This window comes from Anomaloglossus baeobatrachus, chromosome 1, assembly GCF_048569485.1.
Source record: "Anomaloglossus baeobatrachus isolate aAnoBae1 chromosome 1, aAnoBae1.hap1, whole genome shotgun sequence".
NCBI lineage: Eukaryota > Metazoa > Chordata > Amphibia > Anura > Aromobatidae > Anomaloglossus > Anomaloglossus baeobatrachus.
The window spans coordinates 268,826,197-268,849,834 of NC_134353.1; the positions used below are offsets into that span (position 1 = coordinate 268,826,197).

At 39.1% G+C, this 23,638-nt stretch overlaps 1 protein-coding gene across 2 annotated transcripts in view; it reads right to left on the minus strand.

Annotated features, from left to right (window-relative positions):
• The window catches only part of LOC142311544 (bifunctional heparan sulfate N-deacetylase/N-sulfotransferase 4-like), a 682,360-nt gene that overhangs the window by 431,774 nt on the left and 226,948 nt on the right, over positions 1-23,638 (minus strand). For both annotated transcript variants that reach the window (XR_012754278.1, XM_075350062.1), the window contains exon 4: positions 1,970-2,124. Coding sequence is in view for 1 of the 2 variants with exons in the window: in XM_075350062.1 (XP_075206177.1) it covers positions 1,970-2,124 (155 nt within the window). In the remaining variant the exon portion in view is untranslated. The remainder of the gene's footprint in view (positions 1-1,969; positions 2,125-23,638) is intronic.

Sequence of the window (23,638 nt, forward strand, 5' to 3'; positions counted from 1 at the left end):
TAAGTGGAATAACTAATCTTTTAACTCATATTGTAGCTTGCATTCACTGGGCACATTTAGCTGACTTTTAATTTCTAGCCATTGAAGTTTTATCTTTTCCATTATTAAGTGCAAGTAATAGTATAATAGTATTTAGATGATATCATGTTTTATCTGCATATAATAAGCTATTCTGTGGAAAAGTTTGATTCCCTTTGGAGAAAGCTCAAAAATAAATTACATAATGGAAGTACATTCTAGAATATAATGTATGAATTTAAAAAAAAAAAAATATATTTCCAGTTTTTAAGAACAAGTTCAGTGTTTTTAACCATCCTGAAATTCCGGATACTCCATAAAAAAGGAAATTTTTTTTTGATTTTTTAAAGTTATTATTATTAATTTATAGCACTATTTATTCCATGGCGCTTTACATGTGAAAAGGGGTACACATATGTCACAGACCAGGCCAAGGAGGTCACTTGGATGTCCCTCCAATTGGGTGTGACCCTCCCTGTCAATCTGGACAAAACCGCACCTTGCAGCCCCACCTTGACGTCTCAAATACGTCCGAGCTAAGTGATACGACTTAATCACTTCCACCAACACACGACGTTCTGCACCCCAAAGGGGTAAGTAAGGTCCACTTGGCACAATGCAGCACTGACACCTCCTGTCCCCGTGGGCACAGGGAGGCATGGGGAGTGGAACCAAGTCACAGCACAACCTCTGGCACACACAGCGCACACAGATTTCTGACAACAGTACTCATTACAGATTGTTATGATTGCAATTATCATAATTTTGCAATTCATAGTCAACTTAGTGTGTACATGTATTTTTTTCTAATGTACAAACAGGTCACTTACAGTGTTTTTTTTTATTATTTATTTGATTTTTTTTATTTATTCTGGTTTTTCAGTTTATTTATGTAAAATAAAGATTACTTTGCTTTTTCTTAGTCCAGAAAAGAAAGCCATTTACAGATGTTAACAGTTGATAAGGTTGAAAAAAGACTAAAGGGCGCTTTAATTGCTGCGACATCGTTTGTGATGTCGCTAGCGATCGCACCCGTCCCCGTCATTTGTGCATCACGTGCAAATCGCTGCCCGTGGTGAACAATATTGGAGGTACACGTCACACGTACTTACCTGCCTAACGATGTCGCTATGGCCGGTGAACAACCTCTTTTCTAAGGGGGCGGTGCATGCGGCATCACAGCGACGTCACACAGCAGGCAACCAATAGAAGCGGAAGGGTGGTGATCAGCCGCATGAAGCTCACTCCCACCTCGTTGCCGGAGGACGCAGGAACGCTGTTGTTCGTCAATCCCGGGGTGTCACATGTAGCGATTTGTGCTGCCTCGGGAATGACGAACAACCTGCATTCCAGAAGATCAACGACATTTGGAAAATGAACGATGTGTCAACGATCAACGATGTGGTAAGTATTTTGGATTGTTAGCGGTTGCTCGTACGTGTCACATGCAACGACGTCACTAACGAGGCCAGATGTGCGTCACGAATTCCGAGACTCCAGCGACATTTCGTTAGTGATGTCATTGCATGTAAAGCAGCCTTAAGTTCTATCAATTTTAACCTATAAACTACAGTGTTGATCTAGACAAAAGCAAAACCTGTATGCCACACAGATGTATCAAGGTTAAAAGTAGAAAAGTCACATATTATGTGAAAGCATAATGTGCTTATTGAGATTGTGCAGCAAATAAAACGTTTGTGGTATGCCAGGTGTGGTTTTTTTTTAACAAATGCAAATTCCATGCTTTTCATTTGCTTTTTATTAGAGAAAAATACTTTAGAACTCATCAGAATAAAAATAAATCATTTAATGCCTTGGATTAATCAAAATCTTGAAATTATGTATAATTCTTTAAGTTTTAAATATATTGCTATTTTAACAACTGTTGAAGCCATAAAACTAATTTTATAACATCTCTGAAACTACAGTACTTTAAAAGAGTTGATCTTACCTGTGCAAAATCTTTATTGAGAATCATTTGCTCAACCAATGATGACTCATTATGAAAAAGATGAGGCTGCATATGACTCCACATATGAGGAAACCACCAAAACTCATCCACTGACGACAACAAAAGGTCATCTCCTTCATCCTCCTTAATCGTACCTAACAGTGTAAAAGTTGAAAAAGATAGAAATGACAGTCATTTACAACTGTGTACATGAGCAAAATATTATGTATAGCTTAAAAGTTAAAAGCTATGGAGCTATTGTTATATTTAAAGACAATATCCTATTTATTGGAGAAAAGAAAGTAATTAAAAAATGTTTTTTTCTGAAATAAAATTATCTAAGATTCAGGTTACAATCTTACTATGACGGATAACTCACATTTGCCTTAGGCTGCTTCCATGCTACATTTGCACTTTTATGTGCCATAAACATTGCATAAACATTGACAGGCCTCCATTTACCCAATCTAAGTTCATTAGCCCTCATAGGACTGATAAAAATGTGTGTTTGTATATATATATATATAAATATATATATATATATATATATATATATATATATATATATATATATATATATATATATACACACAGTATATATACACTGGAGATCAAAATTAGAGAACAACACACAATATCCTAAATGTTACGGTCATTGTGTAGTCCTGTGTGATTATATCCTAACATGAGTAAATTAGAAGTATTTTAAGCTTATTTCATAAATTGAATTTATTCCTAAGCACATAATAAAAATGTATATTAGTTAAATGAAAAAAGAACACTGATGAAAACTAGAGAAGACTTTCAGATACCTGCAAGTTATTAGTTTTAATCTGGCACCTTGTGATATTTTCCTTAATTATCTGACAAACCCTATTTGTCTGGCAGCCTAACTTTTCAGTTTTCACTGACTTTGCAATAATTGTGTGCCATTCCAAAGTGACTGAAACCCTCCAGCAGCAGGTTGTCCAGATGATGGCCAAAGGGGTGACCCTATCAGATATAGCAAGAGAAGTTGGTCATTCCAAGTGTGTCATTTCGAGAATATTACATCTTTACAACATCACAAACTACTTTCAAGTCCCTCAAGAAAACTGGTCACCCTCGAAAGACAAATGCTAGAGAAGACAGGATAATGCAGAGAATCTCCAGGAGTTATCATTTCAATACTACAATTGGAATTGCTTGCCAGTTAAGCACTGAAAAGGGTAAGGATCTGTCTTGTCATTCAGTGTCAAAATGTTTAAGAGCATTTGGACTGAAAGCCCACTCTGTAGTATCCAAAGAAAGAATCAAAAGGCTAGACTCACCTTTGGTGAGAGTAGGGCTCTATTACTTAGGCCAGTTTCATACATCCGGCTCACGCCAGTACAGTGTATACAGTACAATGGCAGCGCAACAAGCCCCGGTCACATGCTGTCATGTGACCGGATCATGTGACCTGGACGTTGTGGTGCTACCACTGTACTGTATCATAAAGTACTGGTGTGCACCGCATCTGCGAAAAGCTGGATATGTGAAACTAGCCTTAGGCTCACTCTTACCTCAACTGCTAGGATTGGTGCTAATGCAATTCTGTCAATTAAACCGTCCTGATGCCAAGATCAAAAACGTTCAATAGACTCCCGTTGCGATTACAGGTCTCAATGTGTTGACATTATTGCCAGAAGCCTTACAATGGCCAGCACATCTGTCTTTTTTTTTTTTTTACTGTTTGACCTTTCCCAAGGCATGGTGTAATAAAATGCCCATGAGCATATTGCTGACAGGCATAATACACTTTAATATGTAATTTTATCAAGCTTATTGCAATTCAAATCTCCCAGTGGAGCTAACAAAATAATAATAATAATAATAATAATAATAATAATAATAATAATAATAATAATAATAATAATAATAATGATAATAATAAATGTAAAGATCTAATATAAAACGTGAATTACAATATAAAAATCCAAAAATTTAAAAAATAAAGTATCTCTGTGTACATAAAAAAGATATAAAGAAAATGATTGTCATAATTAGTGGTCAGATACTCTATTAACTCCATAGTGACAGATTCAATTTTTACTTTAATGGCCAAACCCCATTTTCCAAATTTTACATGTATCATATTATGTAACACAAAGTCTGGAATGCTTAAACATATCAAAGTGATTGTAAGAATGGATTTTTTTTGTGTGACATTTTTTACTTTATGTTAACAGTAAATTTAGGTCAACATGCTTTGTGTTTTTTGCAATGTTGAAACTTAAAATATTTACACCCTTAAACCATATAGTCATATCATACAAATTAATAAGGCACAATTCCCATTTACTTCTTCATAATTTTTTAAACATCTTTGTATTTTGTAGGATGTTAGAAAAGTTCAAATTTTGCAGCAGATTTACATTTTTCAAGAAGATTTTAAAATCCTATTTTTTATGCACCTATTCTAAGATTACTCGGAGGTGCCTGAATATATTTTAGTCTACCCCAAAAGTGATGTAATTTTAAAAATTATACCCTTGAAATTATTTAAAACTCTTCTCATGAAAATTTTTCATTTGTTTACCTTTCAGGTGCTTTAAAACAAAGTGGAAAAAAATTAAAAATATTTTTTACCCACAAAAACATATAGCTCATTTGTCATCTTTAGAAGAGGCAATGAGAGAAAATGTCTTGAAGCGAAGACGCGGTACATAACTTGTTCTTTTTTTTTTTTTTTTTTTTTTTTTTTTTTTACTGCACTATTCTAAGTCCTGTTGTGTATAAATACGTGACTCTTCAGATTTTGTGTTATACCATGCCTGATGAAGAGACCTGAGTAGTCTCGAAAGCTTGCAATTATTACCATCTTTTCAGTTAGCCATTAAAAGGTATCAACCACTGAGGACTCTCTGTTCTTTTAAACAATTTTTTTGAAGCGAAGAAACATTTGATTTTTGGAGTTCATATTTGGTAAGAATAAAGACACCATGTTGAATGTGCATTAAGGTGCCAAAATTGCTCACAGATAATTAAACTTTTGAAATAAAATCTTCAAGATAAAGGAGTGTTTTAAGAATTTTGTACCCACAGTGCTAAACAGAACTTTATAACATTGGGACATAAAAAAACAAAAATATATTTTTACAGTAAAATAATATTCTAGCCCCAAGCTTATCATTTTCGCAAGACATAATGGGAGAAAATGAAACCCGCAATTTATCATGCAATATCTTTCAAATTCAGTCATATTTCTATGTTGTCTAAAACTAATGTATGGCTGCAAATGTAGTGCCCCTGAGACTAGTCGCTGCAAGGTATATCATTATATCCTTCTCAGGCAGGAAGAGGTTAACACACTCAGGTAATGACTCAGCCAGTTCCTAGCAAACACAGGCACTAGGGGAACTCGAGGTCACCACAACAATGATCTGAATCCTTGCACAGGAGGGCGGCAGGAGTAGGAGTAACTTACAAAGCAGACAGTAAGTCAAGGTCAGTTCCAGTCAGACAGAGACAGAGCAGACACACTGTAGAGCAGTTCCCTGAGGGGTTGCTGCTAGGCACCCCTTGGGGAGGAAGAACATAACCGACTGGGATGTAACACCACACTGACCTCTGCAGAGGGGAGCCAGCCAGACTGGGGCTAGTAACACCTGGTGGGACGGGACCCGGTATCAGTAATCATAGATTAAAAAAGTACAGTCACCATGGAGAGTAAGGTGTGAGTACTCACGGGACTGAGCACAGGCAGGGAACAGAGTACTGATGGGCAGTCCGGCTCTTTTTGGTGATCCGGTTCCCATGACTCCGCTCACCAAAAAGAGCCGACTCTTTTAGCTCGTTCCTGGCTCCCTATTATATATGTGTTCACCGCAGGCAAACACAGATTTAATCTTGTGTTAATGCAGCCGAAACCCCGGCCACTTGCGGCTAAACCCCGCCCACTCACAACGAACCAATTACTTTGCTAAGTGGGCTGGGTTTTATCCACCAAAGACCCATATTTTATGCCCAGTGAGAGCCGTTTAGAGAATTTAGTGGCTCTCACTGGGGATCCGGCACCTGTCAGTCACAGCAGGGAGCCGGATCTTTGTATCGGTCTTTACTGACCAACACATCACTAGTACAGACCCCTAGTTCAGAAAGACACTTCAAGCTCACCTTATAACAATCTGCCCAGTGAGGGGACCATCAAGGACATCACCGACGTTAGTGTCCAGGGCACAGAAGCAGAGAGGGAACCTGGGAATGGGGACAGAGATCTGACCCAAGAGAGGTTCAAGCTGCTTGCTATACGGGCCAAGGCAGAGAGTGAAAGAGGGAGCAGGAGGGGATCCCAAGACACTTCAGGCCACGGGGACGCTGCCCTGTGCCCCGGCGCTCCCATGGACTGTCGCCCCGTTCTCACCAACCTCCCGGGGTAATCCCACTCTGCCTGTGGGGAGCGATACCATCCTGGCTGCATCCAACACCTGCCCCGGACAGAGACTCTGCAGCGGTGGGTAATTCCTGGCTGCACAACACGGGTGACACTGCAAAGTATCCCCTATTCCCATCCAACACCGCTCCTGGGAGAGGAACACTCACAGGAAGGGTCTGTGGCGGAGGAGGTCGAGACCCAATCGCCATTGCAACTGGCGAAATGCTTCCCAGGGACCCTTCACCCTCCTTCCATTCCCCCTTGCACTTGTCTGTCTTTTCATGTAGCCGATGGGGCCACGGAGCTGGATCAGGGCAGTCACAGCAACCCCAATTAACAACTGGCCTGGTGACGAGTACCGTAAGGCCCCATAGGGCGCTACACATAGCAGGGCTTGATAAAGAATTTATCACTTCAACTCCAAGCTTGTTTTCACCTTTCTAACAAATTTTTAAATTTTGATCATTGCCAATTTACATAATAATCACTCTAGAATGCTTCACTATATCATAAGCGGATCAGAAACAAAGTTGATGTGGAACTATTACTATGCTGCTCACAATTGTGAGACAAGTTGGCGTCTGTGTTTAACCAATAAGATGTGTTCCACAAGAATTCCACCGCATTACAGAAGGACAGTGTCCGGCTTCTAGAACACTTCAACTCAGCTCCTTCCATCAAGGGGGCCAGAATACAAATAGATTTGTATCAACGTGCTTTAAGTTTGGTTTTGTGACACACAACCCACTAAGGTGAGTGCATTCCCTTATTACTCTTATATGTACGTTGGGTAAGACCCTATTGCACTTTTTCCCTTCAGGTTTTGTTCAATATATCCTAGTGATTATGCATTTATTTTTCTGTGACATATTCTTCATATTAGAGGTATATTTAGGTCAATAGGATTTCTCCTTTTGTCAAACTGTAATTCTTTATGGCAATAAAACAGCTAGTTATACAACATAAAAAAGTTAATAAATAACATTCACCATGAATATTTTACATCAGCTTCATTTTTAAACATATCTTTTTGTTAAAGAAGTAATAAGGGTTACATTTTCTCAGCAATTTTTCATTTGTTCTAAATAATTTATAACACCAATTTTTTTAGGCAAAATATCACATTTGAAGTGGAAGGAAAGCAAAAGGGAAGGAACACCATTAGACTTTTGGGGTGCTAAATTAGTTGAAATAGATAGCGGAGGCCATGTCACGCTTGTAGAACTCCTAATGTGTCTAAACAGTGGAAACTCCAAAAAAGTGACCCCCATTTCACAAACTACACCCTCAGGGATTTTTTCTAGAGATGTGGTGAGCATATTGAACCCATTAGGTGCTTCACAGAACTTTATAAAGATCAACCATGAAACTGAAAAAAAATTCTCACAAAAATTATGCTTTACCTACAATCTTTTCATTTTCACAAGAGTAACAGGAGAATAAGAATTTGCTGTGCAATTCTCCTGAATATGGCCATACTTTATATATGGTCAAACACTAGGTTTGAGCTTTAATTCAAATTTTAAAACAGAAGGAGCACCACATTAAAGGTAAACAGAGAAATTTTGTGGCAATTCTATCCATTGAATGAAATCTTTTTTTTACTATTCTGTAAATCCATAAAAATTAGCAAACTCATGGAAATTAATGAAAAAACTGGTGCATTTCTGACACAAACAGGAGCCCTAATTCATACTATAACCATATTCTATGAATATAATCATGAGTGTGTCTGTTTGTGTCAGCAATGCATCAGTTTTTAATTCACTTCCACATGAATTTGCTAATTTTTATCAATTTATAATAAAAAAAATGTAATAATTGGATGGAAATGCCACAAAATTCCTCTATTTTTCTTTTGTTTGTTTTGCTGTGTTGCACCAGCAACTTCACATGGTGGTAAAGCTATTATTGCAAGTAAACAGCATGTACCTTGTTAAGAGATACATCTCTGAATTCTGAATTTTAACCCCTACAGTATGCTGACCTCAGATTACAGAGCAAAAACCTGCTGACTGATTTATTTTAAAAGGGCTAGTAGGAAAAATTGTTGAGCAATTTCTACCGAGTACAATGTTACCTCATATGTGGTCAGATACTACTTTTCAGGCACAGTGGAAAGCTCAGAAGAGAAGGAGCGCCTAAGTGCAGAAGAGAAGAATTCCCCCTCAAGTGTCCCTATTTTGAAAATTACACCCCTCTGGGAATTCAACTACCTGGGCATTGATGATTTTGACATCATGTGTTATTTCCAGAAACAAACAGGAATTGTTACAGACTATTCCAAATATGCTATTGTAGTGCCCAATATATTGTAGCTCCTTTACATTGTAGTGCCTGTGCATTGTAGTGCCTGTACATTGTAATACCCATATATTGTAGTGCCTATTTATTGTGCCCCACTGGAGCTTTTTGAGACATAAACCCTGTAAATAAATAGTCTGTCCTCCCTACTGTACTGAGATAGATGTTGATGCTAACTGCATTTTAAGACACTTTGGGGCTCAGAAGGTAGGAGGTCATTTTGGACTTATGAGCATAGCTTTGGATGGATTTCTTTTGGGGGTTGGATAAAGAGTCTTTGTGCTACCAGTACTATGGAAACCCACTGTATTTCTATAAACAGAATACAGACCTGAGTGTGAACTTTTTTTTATGTGGAATGAGATGAAGCTTTTATTGGGAACATTTTACATGACATTTTAATCACAGTTATCCTGTGCAGTACACTGAGAACTCACAATGGGATTTACATCTAAATCTTCAAATGATGTGATAAAGATGAAACATCTGTCTGATCCATTCAATATAATGAGGCAGTAGAGATACCTTGAACTTTACTTCTGTTCAACAGTGTCTAACTTTTCAAAAGTGCACAAAACTGAGGCTGACCATGCTTATTTGGACGATCAAAACACAAACACTGCCACATAATAGGCCAGACACAGTCAAAGCTGTCTCCATCCTCATTATTAAAGGGAATGTTTCATCAGGGGTTTCATCTGAATCATGTATTTCAGAGTTTTACACATAAACCCTGGTGAAAGCGCTAAGTCTAGAGAACAGGATAAATGTGAGCTGAGTGCTACGAACTGGCGCCGCCATAGCCGCAAGCAGCCTGCTTCGGTTCCTGTTGCGCCCAGGTGCCGGCTGCCGTTCTTGGCCGTGCCTCGGGTCATCCAGTTGGCTGTTCCTTCCACCACGTCTAAGTGTGGAGAGGCGGCTAGTGCGCATGCGTGCGCCGATTTACCCCAGCCAGAGTCTAAGCCCGGTGTTTTGCCTAGTGAGCATGCTCAGCCTGATTGTGTTATGTCTGAGTCTAAGTCCTCAGTTCAGGCTAATGAGCATGCTCCCACAATTAACCCTAACAGCCTCTTTGCACAGGTACTTGGACTTCGGGCTGTGTCTAAGTTCTGGGATGTGCCTACTGAGCATGCTCAAACTGATAGTCTTCTTTCTGAGCCTGTTGCTCAGGCTAATGAGCATGCTCAGGCACTTAGTGCATCAGAGGCTAGGTCTGGTAAGGACCTCACTGAGCATGTCCGTGAGGTGGCAGGCCCTGATAGGGCAAAGGGTGTCAGGTGTCCTGATGACGTGGCGACTCCGGACTGGCTCGCAGAGGCCCGCCCCTATGATCTGGCACCTCACCATTGGTCGTCAGACGATGACTGGTGAAGTGTTTGGGGCGTGGCCGCCATGAGGTCATCAATGATGTGGCGGTTCCGGATAAGTCGCATGTGACGTCACTGATGACATGGCACTCTGCTATTGGACCTTGGTGGTTCCACCCTGGGTTTGGGGCGGACCTAAGTTATAAAAGGGGCTGGAGACAACATGGAGGTGCGCAGTCTTCATTTAGAGTTCTTGGTGGCATAAGCCTTGTTGGAAGCGGTAGGTAGGGCTAGGCGAACGGTGCCTGTCACGCCAAGATTCGTGGCTCAGCACATGAGGGTCAGGCGCCGTGCTTCCTTGCTACCGTTCCTGTTGTGCTAGAGCAGTCCAGTGGCGTTAACTGGGCTGCGTCTGCTGCGTCACCTGTTCAGTTGTGCTTCCTATGCACACAGACAGAATACCTGTTGTGTCACGTGTCCGAGAGTGCCCTCTATGCACATGGACAGTGTACCTGCTGCGCCACCTGTCCAGTTGTGCCCTCTACGCGCACGGACAGCGCACCCCAGAACCCCTGTGAAGTTTACAGGGTGTTCCTGGATTGGGTGTGTGAACCCTATTATCCTCCTCGGCTTCCCAGTCAAATGCTACTGGTGTGACTACCTGGTCTGACGTGTCCTTTACACGCGTGGCCAGTCGAGTGGTGGCCACAAACGCTAATCGTAAGACCGCTCGGCCTGACGTGTCTTACACACGTGGCTGACAGGGCGCTGTCGCAGCGGTCTTCTCGGTCAACGCTAACTGGTTACCATCCGGCCTGACGTGTTGTTACACACGTGGTTGGAGTGGCGTCCGCTCCACCGAAAAGCTAACTGGGTTGTCGTCCGGTCTGACATGTCCCTACACACGTGACCGGTTCCTTGAGTTATCTCAGAGCCATCCAGCTCTATAGTCTCCGCCTAACCCACAGGATGCCAGCAGCTCCATTACCATCTGGAGCACGGTGGGCCCCGACTGGCGATTGGGATATATACCCCTGGTCCTAATCTGCCGGTCCCCCCGTAACACTGAGACCTACTGCGATCTTTGAGAAGCAGAATGCACAAATCAACAGCAGTTCAAAAATGCATTTGAATTATTTTTTACTCCATTCACCATGTGATATAAGTGATTATATATCTGTCTTCTTGCAATCAGTATGAATACAGTGATACCAGATTAATATAGGATTTTTATGTTTGGCTACACAATATAAAAGCTTTTGCAACATACAGTATTTTAAGAGCTATAATTTTAAAAAATTTTTACCGACAGTCATGTCAAGGCTTTTTTTGCAGGATGAGTTACTGTTTTTATTGGTACCATTTTCAGGCACATACATTTTTAAATCACTTTTTATTGTGATTTTTGGCAGAGCAGAATGAACATAATTTGTGATTTTTTTTGGTGGGGGGGTTTAATTTTGTTCACTGTTTGATAAAAGTGATAGGATGGCTTTTTTTCTTGGGTCCGTACTATTAAAATGTCACACTACATTAAATATTTATATTCCATTTTACTTTGTCCCTCTATAAGTCATTAACTTTTATTAGTCTGATCACTGTTCTAATGCATTGCTACGCATGATATCTATCAGTGTTACACTTCCAGAAAGCCTTTTAGACCTTGCTCTTGGTATAGTCTAATAGCCCACATATCTGACAAATCAGGAGGTCATTATTTGACCTCCTACTGTCATGGTAGCCAATGAGTCCTTGTGATCACGTAGTATGAGTCCCGTTTGGGTGAGAGAGAAGCCCCTTTACCCTCCTAACCTTTTAAATGCTGCAATCACTATTAATTATGACATTTAGAAGGTTGAAGAGCATTTAGAGGATTAAACCCCTCAACTATCACTTAAGCTGAGCTTCCAGTGGTGATCATGTGGCCACAGCTCCTGTTCCTGCATAATCGCCAGGATTTACCAGTTCATCCATTTACAGGAATGCACTGCAGAATAGGACATGCTGGTATGTCCAGTATTGGTAAGGGGTTAAAGTATCAATAAAAAAGAGGTTCATATTCTGATAGTCTACTGATTGAAATGTAAAAAGCATTATGTGCAAATAGTACCTTTGTACCTTTTTCTTCGTTATTCATTGGGGAAAATATGAAAAAAAAAAGGTGTCTTAAGTATTAGGCTTGATTTTAGGTATATTTAGTCTTTTGAATTAAATGTCATTCATTTTTTTGTAGTAGCTCAATTTTTTGAGATAATGTATAGTTGCCTCCACATGAATTTTGGATTTTTATATGGATTAATATTGATATGAATCATTTACAATAGGTCACTGAACTAAAATGATTGAAGAGCAAAATACAACTGCTCTTGTCATACAGAAAATACCATACCATGATCACTGGTAGCAAATCTGTATGGATTTAAAAATGGTGAACATTCTCCTGGGACAGCAGAATAGATACACTAAGTATCCTTGTTTTATCTGTCTCTGGTATAGTAGGTAAAAAATGAGCACATGATAAGAAATCAGTGGCCTGTGAGAGAACACATGCTAGTAGGAGAGAAGAATATAATCACAGAATCATTGGTTGACAGGAAGATCATTTTACTATCACTTCAAATTAAACTAGGTTTAATTAAGCAGTTTGTAAAGACTAAACAAAGAGGGAAGATGCTTCAAACATTTCCAGCACTGACCATAGAGAAATTAAAGATAAATATTGATGATGGTGCGCAAATCAGAGGACTCATGAAATATCCACACTTCAAAGTTTCAATGAACGATGCTGAGGCAGATGCATGGTCTTCTTTCACTATGGTTGTACAGAATTTTCTTGGGAACTGTAAAGCCGATAAGTACAATAAACTAGAAGAAATAATGCTATCTTCTTTCTGTTACCTTGACTATACAATTAGTAACAAGGTACATCATCTACACAGACACTTGTATCATTTCCCAGAAAACCTTGGTGACCTAAGTGAAGAGCAGGTTGAACAATTCCAGCAAGTTTTAAAAACTATAGAAGAAAGATATCGATGTCACTGAGATACCCTAATGATGGCAGATTACTTCAGCTCTATTCAAAGTAATTGACCTGGTGCAATTCACTGCTAGAAATGTTTAAAGTGCCACTTTTGTGAGGTATCTCAGAAATGAACAGTGCATCAAGACGACTTTTTATGCATTTTTAATTTGGATATTGTGATGTAAATTTTTCATAGCTAAAATAAATCTGAAAGTATGAATTTGTTTTAATAAGCAAGGAGACAAAAATAATAATATTTAGTAGACATCAGTCCTAGTGTTCCATCGGTCAAATGCATATACATAGGGTATAGCACATCTCATTAACTAGAGCAGATGGAAGTAAAATAAGGACAGATTTAGAATCTGCTACAAAATCTGAGCTGAAAAAAACATGTTTAATATCTCAGGCACCAATTTTCTTGTTTCCCGGTAATTATCAAATATAAAATTGCTTAGTTTGTGAGTAAAAACAAATACCGTACCTTATAAAAAATATAAACTTCAACCAGTGCAAACAAACATCTCCATTTATTATGGAATATATTTTTCTTATATTGTGGTATGCAGAAAATACATTACATTTATTGCACAAATATATGCTTCAGATATATGTTATATATGTTAACACAGTTAGTTCAAAGAATTCGGAGGTTGTTTGTCTAGAAAAATATTTATATTTTCTGCTATTTAAATAAATCTCTACACAAATTGCTTATTAAAAGCACCTAATTTTGTATGTACAGTATATTTATGAATATATGTTTATACTTTATATGCATAACCAGCAACATAACAACACTTCTAACTGAATGCATGCAGAGTCCTTCCCAGCAGGAAAACTGCTGAACAAAGGCAACATTGTGACCTAATGTGCATATTTTTGAATAAATGCATGGATTTGCAAACTTTTTAAACCTTCGACTGAAGGAACCACATCATTTTTATACATCTCTCCTATAGCAGCCTAGGCAAGTTTCTGTTTCATTTGACAAAGTAACTTGCTTTTTAATGATCTAATAACTGACAGACAACAGATCTTAACTTTTATATTTAATGAGATACGTTAGGATTTTTTTGTATAAGTAGAATTTTACCAAAAATTCACATTTTAAAACTGTCCTGATCCCACAGTTTCAATCTTGATATTTTTACACCAAAAAAGGTGGATAAAATAAGACATCTAAAAACTGGAGCAAGTTCAGAAAAGAGCTACCAGGATAGCATGTGGACTGCAGACTATGTCTTATGGGGAACAGTTAAAGGATCTGAAAAATGTTTAGATTGCCCAAATCACAGAATCAAATACACTCACAGGATGCAGAAAAATCCCTTAATAAAGTTGGAGGCAACAGATGCAAAACACTGATGGAGCAACCACTCACACACTGCCATTCCATGGAGGGGGTGGTTGGTTAGCAGCGTCGGACTGGCTACTGGAAGAATCTCTAGTAATGCCAGGCCTGGATTCGGGTACCTGCATTTCACTCCGGAGCTCTCACCTGAGCTCCGGAGTGCAGCCGAGACTGTACCGCGAGCGACGAGTGATTGATTCCCCAGCGATTGCGGTTCAGTTCATGTCAGCTACAAGCCGGGGTGATCTCCAGTGCTCTCACCTGAACTCCGAAGATCAGCCCGGCCTGTATGCAGCTGTCATGAACTTAACCGCAATCGCCGGGGAATCAATCACTCGACGCTCGCGGTGCAGTCTCAGCTGCACTCTGGAGCTCAGGTGAGAGCTCTGGAGTGCAATGCAGGTATCTGAATCCAGGCCTGGCACTACTGGAGATTCCTCCGGTAGCCAGTCCGACGCTGTTAGTTAGTATTAAAATTGCGCACTATGGGCTTGTGTAGGGCGCCACTTCCACACCTGTTGCCATCATTATTAAGGAGTTTTGCTGCATCCTGTGAGTCCATTTGATTCTGTGGCCTGGACAGGTAAACACTGTTGCCCTTTGTTTCTGTAAATTTTTCGGAATGTTGTGAGGAAAATATTTATTCCTCTTTTTTTGGTTTAGCTTTTAAATTTAGTGTAGGGACTCACAAGACATGAGGACCCTTGACGTTGGGTTGCGAGCATCTATATTTTGTCCAAAAATATATATTTTTATTTACATATATTTTTTTGCATTTATCATATCTTTATATAGGATTCAGCCAAGCCCATTAATGTAGGCCTTGTAAACTAGGGTCTCCGTTCCTGTGTGGTGCACTTATATAATGCTGGGCAGCCAGCCTAATCTAATAGTATGGGGTGTCACCAATAGGCAGTAAGCCAGACACTGTGCACCTACATGTGTGAACGACGCCCTATACAAGCTATTTCGTGCAATTTTAATACTAAGCAATCACCCCCTACATGGAGTGGCAGTTTGTGTGTGGTTGCTCCATCAGTGTTTGCACCTGTTGCCTCCATCTTTATTAAGAGGTTTTGCTGCATCCTGTGAGTGCATTTTATTCTGTGGCCTGGGCAGGTAAACACTGTTGCCCTTTGCTTCTGTGAATTCTCCGAAATATTTTTGGGGAAACATTTTATGCCATTTTTTTTGGTTTAGCTTTTTTAATGTTTAGCTTGCAAAAAAAAGGAGACTTATTAGCTGTCTACAAATATATGAAGGGATGTCACAGTGTAGAGGGATCACGCTTATTCTCACTTGCACATGGAAACATGAGAAGCAATGGAATGAAACTGAAAGGGAGAAGATACAGATTATACATTAAGGGTACTTTCACACATCCGGACTTTTGCTCTGCGGCACAATACGGCGTTCTGCAGAAAAACCGCAACCGGCTTTTGTAACGCCGATTGCGGTTTTTTTTTGCATTGACTTACATTAGTGCCGCATTGTGCCGTAGGGGCTTGCGTTCGGTCCGGTTTTTGCCGCATGCGGCAGATTTAGCCGATGCGGCGGCCGGATCGAACGTACCCTGCAACGTTTTTTGCTCCGGCAAAAAACACCGCATCGCGCCGCATCCGGCCGCTGCGGCGCATTTTTCAATGCATCCCTATGGAGGCCGGATGCGGCGCGATGCGGAAAAAACCGCATCCGGTCGCCGCATGCGGTATTTTCCACTGCGCATGCTCAGTAGCATGCCGCAACCGGAAAAAACCGGACCGGCCGCATGTAAAAACTGATGCAAAGGATGCGGTGTTTTCACCGCATCCGTTGCATAGTTTTCACAGCCGGATTGAGCCGCAGGGCTCAAACCGGATGTGTGAAAGTAGCCTAAAACAAACTTTTTGACAGTGAGAGTGATCAATGAGTGGAACAGGCTGCCACTAGAGGTGGTGAATTCTCCTTCAATGGAAGTGTTCAAATATAGGATGGACAGACAGCTGTCTGTCTGAGATGGTTTAGTGAATCGTGCATTGACCTGGGGAAGAGATACAATGACCCTGGAGGTCACTTCCAACTCTAACATTCTATGAATCTTTTAAGATGATGGAGTCAGAAAAATCATAAGATACAGTATGTAAATGTAGATAAAAACTGTGATATTTGTACATATTTAAATAATATTTGATTGATCATTTATTTAATCATTATAGTATTCGTTCAAGACATAAGGCGATTAACAGAATTTTTTTTAACATGCTGCATTATGTTTCATTTAAAGTAGTAGGAAAACATGAAGGAAGAAACCAAACAGACTTCATAATAATTAATTGCTACTCTATGAATTTAGTTTTTCAGTTTTTAGGACAGAGGAGGAAAACACAATTTCCCAGCACCTTGAGCCAAGTGTAAGTGACCTATCATGAGTTTTATGTGTTGTGCTTAGGATCCCTTTCTGATTTTGGCTTTTAAAATGGCTATAAAATATTGAGCACAATTAAACTTTTCTAAACAGAATTCAATGTTGATAAATAAGACAAATACATTATGATGGATATTTAAAAACCGATGACAAACCAATATATATATCAATTTTCTAATCCACCTCTAGTGACACGACATAGATGCCATTACTGAGCATGGTAGGATCACTGAGTATAGGTTTGTATCAGTATTTGGATTCTGTTTTTTGGTTCATATTTACATAAAGCTTTCCATTTATAATGGAGACCAAAGTAAATTATTACATTCATTATGGTTACCTCTTGGAGTCTATATTTTGATCAGAAGAATAGAATAATGCAACACACTTGACTTAAGACACAAAAAAAATGAGCTACCCAAGCCATATGTCAAACCACTTCAGTTTAATAGATAAAACAAACAATATTTTTTTAAAAAAAGAGCCATTATTGTTGTTTTTTTATTTTTTATGGAGCTATTTATGACTCATGATGGCAGTGTTAGCAGAGCAACAATAGGTTCTGATTGGTGTGCACTTGGTCAAAGGTGGAGGTGCAGGTAGAGAGGATAATAATCACACATAGTCAATTTTCAGAAATCACTGCACTCTTAGGGGTACTTTGCACGCTGCGACATTGCAACCAATGCTGCGATGTCGAGCGCGATAGTCCCCGCCCCATCGCAGCAGCGATATCTTGTGATTGCTTGCGTAGTGAACATTATCGCTATGCCAGCTTCACATGCACTTACCTGCCCTGCGACATCTCTCTGGCGGGTGAACCACCTCCTTCCTAATGGGGCAGGTCGTGCGTCTTCACAGCGACGTCACACAGCAGGCGGCCAATAGCAGCGGAGGGGCAGAGATGAGCAAGATGTAAACATCCCGCCCACCTCCTTTCTTCCTCATTGCAGCCGGGATGCAGGTAGGAGATGTTCCTAGCTCCTGCGGCTTCACACACAGCGATGTGTGCTGCCGCAGGAACGAGGAACTACATCGTACCTGTCGCTGCACCGGCATTATGGAAATGTCGGACCCTACACCGATGATACGATAACGACGCTTTTGCGCTTGTTAATCGTATCAAAAAGGTTTTGCACACTACGATATCGACTGCGACGCCGGATGTGTGTCACTTTCGATTTGACCCCACCGACATTGCACCTGCGATGTTGTAGTGTGCAAAGCCCGCCTTAGATGTAATTTGCAATGGTGCTCAAATTTTATTAACAAATGTATAGGTCAAAAACAATAGGTAATGCCAGGAATTTGCAATAAAACCACATTTTGACCCTGGAGTCTTCTAGCTTATAGATGCCCTTAATGGTGGTAATTCTGCGCTCCTGCGCTTGTGTCTGGACATGAGGATGATGATCCTGATGACCAGACACAGGCGCAGGAGTGCAAAATCACCACCAGTAAGGGCAACTATAAGCTAGAAGACTCTAGCCTGCCATAGGTGTTCATGCACCGAATTACCCAAGACCTACAAGGTACTTGCTCAAACCACTCCAGTTGGTCACAGGTTCAGCAGCACCCTCTGCATAACATACCTAAGCGACAGCATGAACAAGATCCCCTAGGATCAAAATGTTGTTTTGTTGCAAATTCCTGGCACCACCTATTATTCTTGTCCTACATATTTGTTAATAAAACTTGAGCACCATTGCAAATGATGTCTGAGAGTGCGGTGATTTCTGAAAATTAGCAGAGCAACATGCAGATTCTAGAAAGATGAGGTTACCAACTTACCGTCACTCAGACATGGAGCTTACATTTCTATTAATATATGACCTCAAGAGCTTTGTATTTAACTACACGTTGAAATAATTTGTTCCAAATATAACAGGCTCGATTATGTGATGGAAGGAGGTCTATTGTGCGATTCTGTATAGCCCGTTTATTAAATGTAAGTTTATTACTCCTTTACCCAAGTCTTGTTTATTATAGTGTGAAGCACCATTGTTTTGTCTGCTGCTCTGTAGAGAATTATTGGTTTCTATTTTATGTCTTTTTGCTATTTCCCAAACAGCAAAACTAAAATGCCTTAAAATATAACACAATTGGGAAACATCCCTTCTAAATAAAATAAATGGCTTCCATTTAGTATCTGCGTCCACAAACAAGTGAGTTCATTATCACAGCTATTACTTTATGAAGTAATAAATCTTGGGTATATAATTTCTCAGTACCTTTCAAACATGATATTTCACAGGCTATAATTAAGTTTTGCGCAGAAAAATAATGGCAAAATGTAATTGTGTTGTGAATTAAAAAGCCATGATAAAACTACCATAATAGACCATTATCTCTGTCTTGTGATTTGTATCACTAAAATATCACCATTATGTTACATTTTTATCGTGTTTTTTATTCTTTACGCTTTATATCTGTATTTAGATGTATGACATTACAAGAATAAAGAAGATAAAGCTTGGAATGTAGTCTAAATACATATATTCGTATACATGCTACATTATATATTACATACTGATCTACAGTAAAATATATCTTCTCAATGCAAGTTGAAGATAAGGATGACAATATATTCCACGTGACTATAGTCACATATTAATTGGATTTTTACATTTGTTAAGCAAATCTAATTTACAGAGGTCTCAAATGCCTTGATTTAAAAGGAAAATATGGCTGTGATAAATCATCTGTTATCATTGCCTCGTTAAAGCTGATATTTTCCTGTACAGACTATGGAGCCATTCAACCCCTGCGTTAGAGGGTAGAACAATGTTACATCCTTGGTTGTCCTATCCAGTTCTTTGAACAGCAAAATAATATCCTAATTCTTATTATATGTCCTTTAAGAAAATTACAATAAAATGATAAAGTTACTCTGGCTGAAACTAATGTTGCGTAACTGTCTATGATTTTATATTGTACAAATCTTTATTGAAAGGACACAGCAACTGTCACTTATACATATCATATTACGCATATATTGTCCGAATTATACTACAAGAGTAATAGCTTTTTAAATTTATTAAATTCTTAGCTATTTGGTTGTGAATGACAAATATGGGTGAATGTGCGCCTTAGGCCATCTGGTTAGCAAGGTGCCATTTTTAAATGGTTTTATGTGTTTGTGAGAATAAAGGAGTAAAATGCTATCTTTTTATATAACGGTTACTTAATTTTTTTTTTTTTTACACAGACTAACAAACTATTAAAAATATTTACAGATTTTTCTACGCCACTATTTTTTAACTACTTTTGTTTTTTTTAAATTTGCCATTAAACCAATTCAAGATAATATTACACTCTCCAGTTTAGAGAATTCCTTAAAGCAGTTTTTCCCACCAACAAAGTTCATTTTAATCAATAAGTATTGGAAAAATAAAACTTTCCACAATTGATTGTGTATAAAAACAAATATTCCGCTGCTGATATAATCTTATTCATGAGTGCCGGCTATGTAAAGGGACACATATATAAGATTATCTCAGCACAGGAATATTTCTTTAATCACATCCATTTGTGGAACTTATTATTTCAAGATCTGTTTATTAAAAAAAACTTTAAAATAAACTTTGTTGGGGGGATAACATCTCTAACCCCTTTAGCCCTGTGCAATTTTCCGTTTTTCATTTTTGTTTTTTGCTCCCCTTCTTCTGAGAGTCATAAGTTTTTATTTATTTTATTATTTTTTGTGGGACGAGTTGTACTTTTGAATAAAACCATTAGTTTTACCGTATTCTGTACTGGAAAATAAATTCCAAGTACGGTGATATTGCAAAAAAGTGCAATTGCATGATTGTTTTTAAGATATTTTATTTACCGTGTTCACTATATAGTAAAACTGATAAGTTGGAATGATTTCTCAGGTCGGTATGAGTTCATAGATATCAAACATGTATACTTTTAGTTTTATCTAAGGGGTTAAAAAAAATGTTGCTTTTTGCGCAGTTTCTGAGACCCATAGTGTTCTTAATTTTTGGGATCTTGGACATAGGGATGTCTTATGTTTTGTGTTTTGAGCTGATTTTTTTTAATTCTACCACTTTTTTGCAGATGCTTTGTTCTTATTGCCTGTTATTGCATTTTACATTTTTTTGCTGCGTCCAAAAAAGCATAAGTTTGGCATTTGGAAAAATTTTCTCGCCACGCTATGTACCTATCAATATAATTGATTTTATAATTTGATAGATCGGGCATTTTTGAACGTGGCAATATGAAATGTGTATATTTTTATTTTTTTAACGGTTTTATTTTCAATGGGGCGAATAGGGGTTGATTTGAACTAATAGCTTTTTTATTTTTTCATATTTTTAAACATTTTTTTTACATTTTGTATGTATTCTACTAGTTCCCCTAGGGGACTTTATCACTTCACAGTCTGATTGTTCATTTCTGTTCATCAGAGCTGCACAGCTCTGATCAGCAGAAATGCAGTGTTCTTATGTGAGCCGCCTCTCTGTCGGCTCGCACAGGAAATACGTCATGGTAGCGAGAGGAGTCTTCACATGACCCATCGCTACAACGGCAACCATCAAGACCCTAGAATCGCATCATGGGGCCTCCGATGGTGGCGAGGAATGGCGCGTTCCCTGCCACGGCCATTTAAGTTGCGAGGTCACATTTTGACAGCACAATCTAAGGGCTTAACAAACGCGGGATCTACACAACATGACCAAGGACATAACGGAACGTCCTTGATCGTAAAGAGGTTAAAGATATGCCCTTTTTTAATATGGGAGTGAATGGGTTAAGGTGGTTGACAAAATTCCTATGTGAAGGCATTTTGAATTATGACCTGGTTTAAATGAAATCTGTCACATTAATGTTATTAACTGACAGAGATAATATGCAGGTTAATAGGGTTAGTAAGGTGGAATATAGATAAAATATTGGAGCTTTTCAGTACCAGAAGCAAAAATGAGGGTAAGTGTATGTTGATAGATATTGCTTCTGTGGCAGTTGCAAGAATTTGAATAGGGCCTGTTTGATGGCCTAATAGCAAAGGATAAATGGTATTTAAATCAAGGAAAACCGTACCACCTAAAAGATATGTATGTATACTGCTCAAAAAAATAAAGGGAAACTTAAACAACAGAATGGTATTTCAGTGTTCCCTTTATTTGTTTGAGCAGTATTTATACAAGTAATGCTGTAACAACTGGGATACAACAAATAAGGAGTGTGATGGATTTCACAAGGCCAATTCACAATTAAAACCAAGAATTGAAAAATGCAAAGTACATATTTAATAGAATAAAATAACATATAGTGCTGAAAATAAAAAAATACAATGGTATAAAATGAATAAAACAATTGCATAAATGAGGGAACAAGGTTTGCTGAGGTCTTTAGTTAATAATAGCTGATGATTTATGATAATCAATCCATGCTAACAACAGTCCAACAAGAAAAAGAAAAACCATAAAGGTCCTTTGATGGTTTAAGAGGCACTTACAGTTGCTGGTCCTGCTGAATGTCCACGAGGGAGTTATGCCACTCTAAATGTGGAGATGTCCTGGCAAAGTGGGGCAGATCAGGGATCCTGCATCTGATCTGCTGCCATGTGCTGCTGTAGCTGAAGATTCTCCAACCTCAGACTAAGGGCCGATATCGCTAGGGTGCGTACCCGCCCCCATCGTTTGTGCGACACAGGCAAATCGTTGCTCGTGGCGCACAAAATCGCACGGATCCGTCACACTACTTACCTGCCTAGCGATGTTGCTGTGATCGGCAAACCGCCTCCTTTCTAAGGGGGCGGTTTGTTCAGCGTCACAGGGACGTCACTAAGTGGCCACTTAATCAAAGGGGAGGGGAGGGGAGGAGATGAGCGGGATGCAACATCCCGCCCACCTCCTTCCTTTCTCATTGGCGGCGGCCGCAGGTAAGGTAAGGTTCCTGCGGTGTCACACGTAGCGATGTGTGCTGCCGCAGGAACGATGAACTACATCGTCCAAGCAGCAGCAACGATAATTGGGAAGAGGGGGTGATGTCACCAATGAGCGATTTTGAATGTTTTTGCGACGATTCAAAATCGCTCATAGGTGTCACACACATCGACATCGCTAAAGCGGTCAGATGTGTGTCACAAATTCCGTGACCCCAACAAGATCGATTTAGCGATATCGTAGCGTGTAAAGCCACCTTTACACGGGCGTGTGGGTTGGAGAATCCAGCATGTGACGTCATGGAGTGGCTACGGCTGCCTGGCAGACTTAAATTCTGATGCGTTTGGAACGGTGTGCCCGTATTTCTTCTCCTTGGGGAAGGCATTTCTCTGAACACAGATAAAGTAAATAAACAGCTCTCTACTCTAGTATCTCTGAGACTTAAACTCATGAACACCTTGCCTGAAGAAAATAGCTTTACCAATGAGCCACCACCCGCACTGAAAGAGATAGTAGAATCTTGTATACTTGACCTGTAGTACAGGCAGGGAACCCAGAAGTAGATTATACAGGTACTTGGGGACACGTCTGTACACAGCAGTGTAATTCTATTTCCCTGTATTATAGAGGTGAAGAAAATTAGTTTGTTTCGTTTTTATAAAACTACTAAAAAATAATAAAAAAATGCAAAGATGTCGATTTCTTTCTAATTGCAAAAATGTCGTTTTCTCCATTTTGTGAATGCCTCTAGGACTTGAACCAGCAACTTCTACAGTTGTAGGCAGCAGCTAGACTATTGAGCCATAGACTCTGCTGTTCATTTGGAGGATTTTGCAATCTTGAAGCTTCATTGCAGGCTCTGACTCCATAGCTAGATTATAATAGTGCATAGAGATACATTGTAAATAGCAGTGTATTTTTATGTCCCCGTATTCTAGAGGAAAAATAAAAGATGTTTTTCTTCCCGTAAAATTTCTAAAAA